The 13468-nt window shown below is 35.3% G+C and overlaps 1 protein-coding gene across 2 annotated transcripts in view; it reads right to left on the bottom strand.

Moving 5' to 3' along the window:
* Nucleotides 1-712: 712 nt before the first annotated feature.
* LOC110443509 (prolow-density lipoprotein receptor-related protein 1-like) overlaps nucleotides 713-13468 on the bottom strand; it is a 92193-nt gene continuing 79437 nt past the window's right edge. For both annotated transcript variants that reach the window (XM_021487777.1, XM_021487768.1), the window contains exons 22-26: nucleotides 10595-10789; nucleotides 6174-6381; nucleotides 3048-3262; nucleotides 2542-2712; nucleotides 713-1259 (exon numbers count right to left, since the gene is read on the bottom strand). In XM_021487777.1, coding sequence (XP_021343452.1) covers nucleotides 826-1259; nucleotides 2542-2712; nucleotides 3048-3262; nucleotides 6174-6381; nucleotides 10595-10789 — 1223 coding nt within the window. In that variant the 3' untranslated portion in view covers nucleotides 713-825. The remainder of the gene's footprint in view (nucleotides 1260-2541; nucleotides 2713-3047; nucleotides 3263-6173; nucleotides 6382-10594; nucleotides 10790-13468) is intronic.

The following is a 13468-nucleotide window of genomic DNA, read 5'->3' as shown; positions in this document are numbered from 1 at the left end:
TAATACAATCAATAGTGAACATTTCTGGTAAGAATTTACTTTGTCATTGTCAGGATAATACAATCAATAGTGAACATTTCTGGTAAGAATTTACTTTGTCATTGTCAGCTTAATACAATCAATAGTGAACATTTCTGGTAAGAATTTACATTGTCAGCTTAATACAATCAATAGTGAACATTTCTGGTAAGAATTTACTAATGTTTGTTTCAATCAGTTCTTAGTGGTTCTAAGGCTAACCACTTCTAAGCTATATTAAATTATCACTGAACTACATTGCGGATGAACTAAATGGAGAAGCACGAAAGAATGAATCAAAAAGATTGAGTGACATTTATATATTACCAACAGCCTTAACATTTTATGGAAGGTATGGCATTTAGCAATCGTAAAATGAGTTTAACACACCTCATGTAGATCAGTTAGTTAACCCTATGACTGTTTTGCCATTTAGGGCAAGTGAGTGGAAATACAATTGATACATTAATTTTTCAAACATTCAAATTTCGAGCAACAGGAATTCTTTAAAATTGCATCATGGGATGTTTATTAAAACAGTTCACAGTATTGACCATGGTAATACTATCGTTTATCTTGCTGGTACCAGTTACCTTCAGAATTTCAGAAGATAAAACATTTCAAGAAGTATTGTTTTCGTAAGGCAATGCGCGGAGGAGCAAATGGTAAGATGATTTGTTGTGTTAAGTGTTAATTTTCAACGTACATTTTGTTCTATAATCCTTTGCGCCGAATCAGAATCAAAGCACTCCTTTCCGCTACAACATTACACAGTAACAGACTCCCCGTATAGTAATGGCACATACATTACGATGTAGTACTATCATAGGGATTTTCAGCTGCCGAGTTATTTACTTTTAAATCGTCGTACGGGTTCTTCTCTCCGGCCAAGTCATATGGATTATGATCGCATTCCACTGCCGCTGCGCCACCGGAGTTCTTGTTGTACTTGACCGGTGTAGACTTTCCCAGACTGGCGTACTGGCTCGCTGTATCGGTCTTCACCCCAATCAAACTGGAATAGTTGGGATCGTTCTGGTCCGCTGGGATACTGTCATAGTCGTCTCCGGACACATTGAAGACTGGATTCGTATGGGAATGAACGAACATTTTTTTCGCCTTTCGTTTTTTGACAACGAAAAGTATGATGACAAGCACGAGAATGAGACAGAATATTCCGGCTGGCACGCCGATCACAATTGGGACCAGCGATTCAGATTCCGGGTCGATAGGAAGCAGGCCTGAAAAATTTATAAGTTGTTAACTAACTTGATAATCTTTTTGCGCTAGTTTTTCTTCAGATCAGTAATAATTATTATGTAAGTTGACGTATCATACTCGTGAACATGTATACATTATGATAGCTCTGATCACAATAAGATGTCCATTTTACATGATATAAATATGTAAATTAAACGTCTGGTTTGTAGAGGTGTCGATGGTAAAAAAAGGTTCAGTTTAGAAAACTGGCAAGACAGGCCATTCACAACCATCCCTTAGTAATATATTGAAAGGAGAGGATGTTTTTCTCACTAAGGTTAGTTAAATCATGGAATGAACTGCAAGAGTGTGTCCTGTTGCTGACATATTTAGAACAGGCTAGATAAACAATCGAAAAAATAGACTTGTTATTGGATGATTAGCAGACGGAAATTTGAACATTTGTAAACTTTAAAATAATGAAGAATACCTCGAGAGAAGAGTGTGGTGCAGTTATATAGGGAGGATTCACTGTATTTTTAAACAAGTAATGAAACGTATTCTGTGCTTTGTCGAATGTGCACTTAGATAAAACTGCTTTGCTTGATTCTGCAATGATCTTTCCAGAATGCTACGTCACATATAATGAAGTCACCGCCTGATTTTGACGTTACCTGTGTTTCATAAAAACCAGCGACACATTGGTACAGACGTAATATTTTATGTGTGTTTTTGCAATGCTTTATAAATGTGGACGTGCGCATGGATACTGAAGCTTAAACATTCTTAATTGTATCGCTAGATTTCATTTCAGACACGATAAAATTAAACCTGTCACATTTAAGAACACATTTGTTATTACTTCATGAGAAATTCTTCTAATATACCAACGAAATCTACATTCAATTATCATGTTTTAGCTCTGTTTGATTAAACAGATAAATGCACTGTACTAATAGTATCATCACACATTTTAGGATTCATTGATCTTCTGAATCTTAGTGTTGTATTAGATAACAAAATGTTTTCAATTTTTAGCTACATTTTGTCGAACTATTGGGAAATACTCGTTCGTTGAGCTGTCTGTGTTACTGCTTCCGCGACAGGATCAAGCTCAAATATTTTTGGTTTGTAATTCAATACATTGTATCTATGAGTATGACATAAAATATTTAAATGTATCAATAACCTTGACAAAAAGGCCGATACAATTTGAACTGGTTCTGAACTAGGTAACTCGGTATTCATACAATGCATTTTCCGCATCTTGTCCAGTTACAAAAACTCTATGACGACGTTCCAGGGAATTGAATATAAACTTACTTTGTGTGCAGTGTTCTTTAAGCCAAATTCCAGCCTTGCTGTAACGACGGTCACTAGGGCACATTTTACAGTCGGTCTGAGCCTGTTCGTCCTGATACTTGCCTGCTACGCAGAACTCGCACTTAGACTGCCCGTTAGTCTCCAGGAAGCGAGTACCAGGGGGGCACTTGCCTGTAATAGATCAATGTAGACTTATTTTGTTGTTTCGCCATCTTGTCTGTCAAGTGTCTCTGATGACATTCTTAAAATTTCTTTTAATTCATTTTTATTTTATTTCATTTATTTATGTTTTTGTAGAATTGTATTTTGAGTTTTTTCCGCAACTGTCACAATATTGTAAACATCAAAGTAAAGTTTGATATTTAGCATAACAACGTCGCATATTTCTGTATTATACGTTAAAAAGGTGCATAAAATGTATATAGTATATGTATTTGTATTTTCGTTTGTATCAATTGACTCTTAAATATTGGTAAGGATGGATTTAAGGTTAAAATGTAACATACCACAGATCGACCTGCCGGCCACATTGTAAGCCACCGCCCCTTTTTGACATGTCTTCTGGAACGTACGACCTTTTTTTTGCACGAAGGAGCACTCCAGGGATGGGCAGAATTTTACTAGTTCCTCAGTACTGAAAAGTTGCTCAACTCCTGAAGCTATGGTCGATAATGTCCGGTTCATTTCATCTAGAGGCGGTTCAGGGTTGTCCGATATGTAACTGTACATGTGATATAGATTTTCCTTGTGTATAAAAATGTCATTCATTTATTGAAGATACAATTATGGTCTTTATTATTTAGGATGCAAACGTTGTATATGGTCTTTATTGCTGATGATACAGTTACATTGTAAATGGGTTGTTTTTTTATTGCTGAGGACACAATTGCATTTTAAATAGTCTTTATTGGGATATATAAAATACCAGACCATCTCAGAAATCTAGAAGAATACCACCACCAATGAAAGCCTAGGCGAAATTAAGATTGATAGATAATAATACGAAAACCAACACTGACTATTTACAACATTAACAACATGAGCACAGGTTGACCGGTATCGCTAACAGTTTTCTTTCAATACCATGGGCAAAACATCTTACAATACATTGTGACATTCTACTTGGGTCAAAATTTGATTTAATAATCTTGATAACAGGCAGGCTAACAGTACAGGTTAAATATCATTACTCTACAGTACAGGTTAAATATCGTTACTCTACATGTTGATCACTGGTGGAGATTTTAACTTGCTTTACTCGTTTAAACATCAAAGATGTCCATCGTCATTTATTTGGATAAGCTCTACAAGACTTTCATCCGAACGTAAAACTTGCTAAATATCATGACACTAGGTATATTGGTTATTCAAAAAATCGCTTAAATGTTTTTATCAAGTTGACCCTTGTGATGTTAAAACTGACGCAGAATCAATCATGCTAGCAAGCTTGATAGCCCTCCATCCTATCGTGCTATCCGGATGGATGTCTGAACGACAAACAGCACGCCCTGTCATAACTTCATCTGCACTTTTGGGGTTGAGCGAATAACAACATAATAGACCACCAGATATCTAAAGTAATGGATAGATATGTAGCATATAACTTCATGAAGATTAAGTGGTAGACATCAGGAGTGACTGATAGGAAAGCTCACCAAAACCATCACTGAGTAATTGGTAATACAGACAAAACCATCATTGAGTAATTGGTAATTCAGACAAAACCACCACTGAGTAATTGGTAATTCAGACAACACCACCACTGAGTAATTGGTACTACAGACAAAACCATCACTAAGTAATTGCTAATTCAGACAAAACCATCAGACAAAACCATCACTGAGTAATCGGTAATTCAGACAAAACCATCACAGAGTAATTGGTAATTCAGACAAATCCATCCTTGAGTAATTGGTAATTCAGACAAATCCATCCTTGAGTAATTGGTAATTCAGACAACACCACCACTGAGTAATTGGTACTACAGACAAAACCATCACTAAGTAATTGGTAATTCAGACAAAACCACCACTGAGTAATTAGTAATTCAGACAAAACCATCACTGAGTTATTGGTAATTCAGACAAAACCATCACTGAGTAATTGGTAATTCATACAAAACCATCACTGAGTAATTGGTAATTCAGACAAAACCATCACTAAGTAATTGCTAATTCAGACAAAACCATCAGACAAAACCATCACTGAGTTATTGGTAATTCAGACAAAACCACCACTGAGTAATTGGTAATTCAGGCAAAACCATCACTAAGCAATTGGTAATTCAGACAAAACCATCACTAAGTAATTGGTTATTCAGACAAAACCATCACTGAGTAATTGGTAATTCAGACAAAACCACGACTGAGTAATTGGTTATTCAGACAAAACCATCACTGAGTAATTGGTAATACAGACAAAACCATCAGTGAGTAATTGGTAATTCAGACAAAACCATCACTGAGTAATTGGTAATTCAGACAAAACCATCACTAAGTAATTGGTTATTCAGACAAAACCATCACTGAGTAATTGGTAATTCAGACAAACCAATCACTAAGTAATTGGTAATTCAGACAAAACCACCACTGAGTAATTGGTAATCCAGACAAAACCATCACTAAGTAATTGGTAATTCAGACAAAACCATCACTGAGTAATTGGTAATTCATACAAAACCATCACTGAGTTATTGTTAATTCAGACAAAACCATCACTAAGTAATTGGTAATTCAGACAAAACTATCACTAAGTAATTGGTAACTCAGACAAAACCATCACTAAGTTATTGTTAATTCAGACAAAACCATCACTGAGTAATTGGTAATTCAGACAAAACCATCACTAAGTAATTGGTAACTCAGACAAAACCACCACTGAGTAATTGGTTATTAAGACAAAACCATCACTGAGTAATTGGTAATTCATACAAAACCATCACTGAGTAATTGGTAATTCAGACAAAACCATCACTAAGTAATTGGTAATTCAGACAAAACCATCAGACAAAACCATCACTGAGTTATTGGTAATTCAGACAAAATCACCACTGAGTAATTGGTAATTCAGACAAAACCACCACCGAGTAATTGGTAATTCAGACAAAACCATCGCCGAGTAATTGGTAATTCAGACAAATCCATCACTGAGTAATTGGTAATTCAGACAAATCCATCACTGAGTAATTGGTAACTCAGACAAAACCATCACTAAGTAATAGGTAATTCAGACAAAAACATCAGACAAAACCATCACTGAGTTGTTGGTAATTCAGACAAAATCACCACTGAGTAATTGGTAATTCAAACAAAACCATCACTGAGTAATTGGAAATTCAGACAAAACCACGACTGAGTACTTGGTTATTCAGACAAAACCACCACCGAGTAATTGGTAATTCAGACAAAACCACCACTGAGTAATTGGTAATTCAGACAAAACCACCACTGAGTAATTGGTTATTCAGACAAGTCGCCACCGGAGTCTGTATTTGATACACTAGAATATTGTCGAGTATATTCTTTTATTGGCAATCTCTCATCTCTATAATTTGTCGATGGCATAAAACTTAATTTACTTATCAGATGGCGTTATCAAATCTAAACGGTCGGTAGAAATGCCTGGCTACTTACGGTACTTTTCCGGACACCTGAACATTCACTGTCGTACCAGAGACAGTTCTCTCAATGAGGATTGCTTCTTTTTCGCACAGAAGGATGTTCTCTCTATTACATGGCATTCGGGTTCGTAGACATTCGACGATGTCGTCCGCTGTTATCTGTTTTCCCTTACAGTCAATCTTGTTAGATGTCGAAAGCTTCAAGATCGTAGGTTGTGGTGCTAGGGTATGTAAAATATTGATATTAAAACATTTTATGTGGAAGTAAGGTATCAAAGTTATGTTTAAACGCAATATTATTTTTCAAGAATACTAAATATGTTTAAATCAATAATTATCATATTTGTTCTGATTGATGGATCTTTCTTACTCCTTGTACTTCTCTAATGGTTAATCGACTTACTCCTTGTACTACTCTAATGGTTAACCGACTTACTCCTTGTACTACTCTAATAGTTAACTGACTTACTCCTTGTACATCTCTAATGATTAACCGACTTTCTCCATGTACTTCTCTAATGGTTAACCGACTTACTCCTTGTACTTCTCTAATGGTTAACCGACTTACTCCTTGTACTTCTCTAATGGTTCACCGACTTACTCCTTGTGCACCTCTAATGGTTAACCGACTTACTCCTTGTACATCTCTAATGGTTAACCGACTTACTCCTTGTACTACTCTAATAGTTAACCGACTTACTCCTTGTACTACTCTAATAGTTAACTGACTTACTTCTTGTACTACTCTAATGGTTAACCGACTTACTCCTTGTACTTCTCTAATGGTTAACCGACTTACTCCTTGTACTACTCTAATGGTTAACCGACTTACTCCTTGTACTACTCTAATGGTTAACCGACTTACTCCTTGTACTACTCTAATGGTTAACCGACTTACTCCTTGTACTACTCTAATGGTTAACCGACTTACTCCTTGTACTACTCTAATGGTTAACCGACTTACTCCTTGTACTACTCTAATGGTTAACCGACTTACTCCTTGTACTACTCTAATGGTTAACCGACTTACTCCTTGTACTACTCTAATGGTTAACCGACTTACTCCTTGTACTACTCTAATGGTTAACCGACTTACTCCTTGTACTACTCTAATGGTTAACCGACTTACTCCTTGTACTACTCTAATGGTTAACCGACTTACTCCTTGTACTTCTCTAATGGTTAACCGACTTACTCCTTGTACTACTCTAATGGTTAACCGACTTACGCCTTGTTCTACTCTAATAGTTAACTGACTTACTCCTTGTACTACTCTAATAGTTAACTGACTTACTCCTTGTACATCTCTAATGGTTAACCGACTTACTCCTTGTACTACTCTAATAGTTAACCGACTTACTCCTTGTACTACTCTAATGGTTAACCGACTTACTCCTTGTGCTTCTTTATTGGTTAACCGACTTACTCCTTGTACTACTCTAATGGTTAACCGACTTACTCCTTGTACTACTCTAATGGTTAACCGACTTACTCCTTGTACTACTCTAATGGTTAACCGACTTACTCCTTGTACTACTCTAATGGTTAACCGACTTACTCCTTGTACTACTCTAATGGTTAACCGACTTACTCCTTGTACTACTCTAATGGTTAACCGACTTACTCCTTGTACTACTCTAATGGTTAACCGACTTACTCCTTGTACTACTCTAATGGTTAACCGACTTACTCCTTGTACTACTCTAATGGTTAACCGACTTACTCCTTGTACTACTCTAATGGTTAACCGACTTACTCCTTGTACTACTCTAATGGTTAACCGACTTACTCCTTGTACTACTCTAATGGTTAACCGACTTACTCCTTGTACTACTCTAATGGTTAACCGACTTACTCCTTGTACTACTCTAATGGTTAACCGACTTACTCCTTGTACTACTCTAATGGTTAACCGACTTACTCCTTGTACTACTCTAATGGTTAACCGACTTACTCCTTGTACTACTCTAATGGTTAACCGACTTACTCCTTGTACTACTCTAATGGTTAACCGACTTACTCCTTGTACTACTCTAATGGTTAACCGACTTACTCCTTGTACTACTCTAATGGTTAACCGACTTACTCCTTGTACTACTCTAATGGTTAACCGACTTACTCCTTGTACTTCTCTAATAGTTAACCGACTTACTCCTTGTACTACTCTAATAGTTAACCGACTTACTCCTTGTACTACTCTAATAGTTAACCGACTTACTCCTTGTGCTACTCTAATGGTTAACTGACTTACTCCTTGTACTACTCTAATGGTTAACCGACTTATTCCTTGTGCTTCTCTATTGGTTAGCCGACTTACTCCTTGTACTACTCTAATGGTTAACCGACTTACGCCTTGTACTACAGTAATGGTTAACCGACTTACTCCTTGTACTTCTCTAATAGTTAACTGACTTACTCCTTGTACTACTCTAATAGTTAACCGACTTACTCCTTGTGCTACTCTAATGGTTAACTGACTTACTCATTGTAATACTCTAATGGTTAACCGCCTTACTCCTTGTACTTCTCTAATAGTTACTCCTTGTACTTCTCTAATGGTTAACCGACTTACGCCTTGAACTACTCTAATGGTTAACCGACTTACTCCTTGTGCTTCTCTAATGGTTAACTGACTTACTCCTTGCACTACTCTAATGGTTAACCGACTTACTTCTTGTACTTCTCTAATGGTAAACCGACTTACACCTTGTACTACTCTAATAGTTAACCGACTTACTCATTGTACTACTCTAATGGTTAACTGACTTACTCCTTGTACTACTCTAATGGTTAACCGACTTATTCCTTGTGCTTCTCTATTGGTTAGCCGACTTACTCCTTGTACTACTCTAATGGTTAACCGACTTACGCCTTGTTCTACAGTAATGGTTAACCGACTTACTCCTTGTACTACTCAATTGGTTAACCGACTTACTCCTTGTACTACTCTAATAGTTAACCGACTTACTCCTTGTGCTACTCTAATGGTTAACTGACTTACTCCTTGTCCATCTCTAATGGTAAACCGACTTACTCCTTGTACTACTCTAACAGTTAACCGACTTACTCCTTGTACTACTCTAATAGTTAACCGACTTACTCCTTGTACTACTCTAATGGTAAACCGACTTACTCCTTGTACTACTCTAATGGTTAACTGACTTATTCCTTGTACTTCTCTAATGGTAAACCGACTTACTCCTGTAAACCGATTTACTCCTTGTACTACTCTTATGGTAAACCGACTTACTTCTTGTACTACTCTAATGGTTAACTGACTTATTCCTTGTCATACTCTAATGGTTAACCGACTTACTCCTTGTACTACTCTAATGGTTAACCGACTTATTCTTTGTACTTCTCTAATGGTTAACCGACTTACTCCTTGTACTTCTCTAATGGTAAACCGACTTACTCCTTGTACTACTCTAATGGTTAACTGACTTACTCCTTGTACTACTCTAATAGTTAACCGACTTACTCATTGTACTACTCTAATGGTTAACTGACTTACTTATTGTACATCTCTCATGGTTAACCGACTTACTCCTTGTACTGCTCTAATGGTTACCCGACTTACTCCTTGTAGTACTCTAATGGTTAACCGACTTACTCATTGTGCTTTTCTATTGGTTAACCGACTTACTCCTTGTACTTCTCTAATGGTAAACCGACTTACTCCTTGTACTACTCTTATGGTTAAACGACTTACTCATTGTACTTCTCTAATGGTTAACCGACTTACTCATTGTGCTTCTCTATTGGTTAACCGACTTGCTCCTTGTACTACTCTATTGGTTAACCGACTTACTCCTTGTACTTCTCTAATGGTAAACCGACTTACTCCTTGTACTACTCTATTGGTTAACCGACTTACTCCTTGTTCTTCTCTAATGGTTAACCGACTTACTCCTTGTACTTCTCTAATGGTTAACCGACTTACACCTTGTACTACTCTAATGGTTACCCGACTTACTCCTTGGACTACTCTAATAGTTAACTGACTTACTCCTTGTACATCTCTAATGATTACCCGACTTTCTCCATGTGCTTCGCTAATGGTTAACCGACTTTTTCTTTGTACTTCTCTAATGTTTAACCGGTTTATTCCTTGTACTACTCTGATGGTTAACCGACTTACTCCTTGTACTTCTCTAATGGTTCACCGACTTACTCCTTGTGCACCTCTAATGGTTAACTGACTTACTCATTGTACATCTCTAATGGTTAACCGACTTAATCCTTGTACTACTCTAATGGTTAACCGACTTTTTCTTTGTACTTCTCTAATGGTTAACCGGTTTATTCCTTGTACTACTCTGATGGTTAACCGACTTACTCATTGTACTACTCTAATGGTTAACCGACTTACTCATTGTACTACTCTAATGGTTAACCGAAATTTGAAAATTGTCTTAAAAAAGAGGAACCTACCGAAACAAGCAGATGAAAAATGAGGTTGGAAGGCTGGTTTCCATTGCCCTTTTACACAAGAGTGTTTCTCGTTGAATTCGCTTTTGAAGGTAAAGCCTTTATGACACTTTGCTGTACAGGATATGACGTCGTCGGCTCCTTTTGAACACTCCATTGCCCCGTGATTAAAGAAAGGCGGCGAGGAACATGTAAGGTCTAAAACAGGTTTATCAATATTGTTGTTACTCCTATATAGCATTGTTCGTGACTGTAAGATGTGATGTAACTTCCTCAATCCCCTCATGCTTACGTACAGATACTGTCGCTCATGTTAATACCACTTGTAGATTTATTACACGTAGCTATTTTATCCGACTTTACATTACACGACGCTACGCATATTTATGTAACACGTGACTACTCCCAGTCACTTTTATATTACATGTACAACAGCTTCTCTAAGTCATCATTGCCTTCATGATCACTCATTCTTACGTTACACTTCAGTCAGTCATCTTTGTAATGCTACTTGCATCACGAGTTGCTTTTCTCATTCATCTTTATATTACACATAGTTATTCTCATTCATTATTATATAACACGTACATATTATTCTCATTCATCTTTATATAACACGTGGTTATTCTCATTCATCTTTATATTACACATAATTATGCTCATTCATCTTTATATTACACGTAGTTATGCTCATTCATCTTTATATCTTTATATAACACGTAGTTTTTCTCATTCATCTTTATATTACACGTACTTATGCTCATTCATCTTTATATTACACGTAGCTATTCTCATTCATCTTTATATAACACGTAGTTATTCTCATTCATAGTTATATAACACGTTGTTAGTAGTTATTCTCATTCATCTTTATATAACACGTAGGTATTCTCATTTATTTTTATATCACACGTAGCTATTCTCATTCATCTTTATATAACACATAGTTATACTCATTCATAGTTATATGACAAGTAGTTATTCTCATTCATCTTTATATTACACGTCGCTATTCTCATTCATTTTTATATAACACATAGTTATTCTCATTCATCTTGATATTACACGTAGCTATTCTCATTCATTTTTATATAAAACGTAGTTATGCTCATTAATCTTTATATAATACGTAGCTATTCACGTTCATCTTTATATAACACGTAGTTATTCTCATTCATCTTTATATAATACGTAGCTATTCTCGTTCATCTTTATATAACACGTAGTTATGCTCATTCATCTTTATATAACACGTGGTTATTCTCATTCATCTTTATATAATACGTAGCTATTCTCGTTCATCTTTATATAACACGTAGTTATGCTCATTCATCTTTATACAACACGTAGTTATTCTCATTTATCTTTATATAACACGTAGTTATGCTCATTCATCGTTATATTACACGTAGTTATTCTCATTCATCTTTATATAACACGTAGTTATTCTCATTCATCTTGATATAACACGTAGCTATTCTCATTCATCTTTATATTACACGTAGCTATTCTCATTCATCTTTATATTACATGTAGTTATCCTCATTCATCTTTATATTACACGTAGCTATTCTCATTCATCTTTATATAACACGTAGTTATTCTCATTCATCTTGATATAACACGTAGTTATTCTCAGTCATCTTTATATAACACGTAGTTTTGCTCATGCATCCATTCATCTTTATGTATTACGTAGTTATTCTCATTCATCTTTATATAACACGTAGCTATTCTCATTCATCTTTATATTACACGTAGCTATTCTCATTCATCTTTATATTACACGTAGTTATTCTCATTCATCTTTACACACACGTACGTAGGTATTCTCATTCATCTTTATATTACACGTAGTTATTCTCATTCATCGTTATATAACACGTAGTTATTCTCATTCATCTTTACACACACGTACGTAGTTATTCTCATTCATCTTTATATTACACGTAGTTATTCTCATTCATCTTTACACACACGTATGTAGGTATTCTCATTCATCTTTATATTACACGTAGTTATTCTCATTCATCGTTATATAACACGTAGTTATTCTCATTCATCTTTACACACACGTACGTAGTTATTCTCATTCATCTTTATATTACACGTAGTTATTCTCATTCATCTTTACACACACGTATGTAGGTATTCTCATTCATCTTTATATTACACGTAGTTATTCTCATTCATCGTTATATAACACGTAGTTATTCTCATTCATCTTTACACACACGTACGTAGTTATTCTCATTCATCTTTATATTACACGTAGTTATTCTCATTCATCTTTACACACACGTACGTAGGTATTCTCATTCATCTTTATATTACACGTAGTTATTCTCATTCATCGTTATATAACACGTAGTTATTCTCATTCATCTTTACACACACGTACGTAGTTATTCTCATTCATCTTTATATTACACGTAGTTATTCTCATTCATCTTTACACACACGTATGTAGGTATTCTCATTCATCTTTATATTACACGTAGCTATTCTCATTCATCTTTATATAACACGTAGTTATTCTCATTCATAGTTATATAACACGTTGTTAGTAGTTATTCTCATTCATCTTTATATAACACGTAGCTATTCATTTATTTTTATATCACACGTAGCTATTCTCATTCATCTTTATATAACACATAGTTATTCTCATTCATAGTTATATAACCCGTAGTTATTCTCATTCATCTTTATATTACACGTAGTTATGCTCATTAATCTTTATATAACACGTAGTTATTCTCATTCATCTTTACAAGTTATTCTCATTCATAGTTATATAACCCGTAGTTATTCTCATTCATCTTTATATTACACGTAGTGATTCTCATTCATCTTTATATAACACGAAGCTATTAT

Source organism: Mizuhopecten yessoensis, unplaced genomic scaffold (assembly GCF_002113885.1).
Source record: "Mizuhopecten yessoensis strain PY_sf001 unplaced genomic scaffold, ASM211388v2 scaffold1961, whole genome shotgun sequence".
Lineage (NCBI taxonomy): Eukaryota > Metazoa > Mollusca > Bivalvia > Pectinida > Pectinidae > Mizuhopecten > Mizuhopecten yessoensis.
This window is presented reverse-complemented; position numbering and strand designations above follow the sequence as displayed.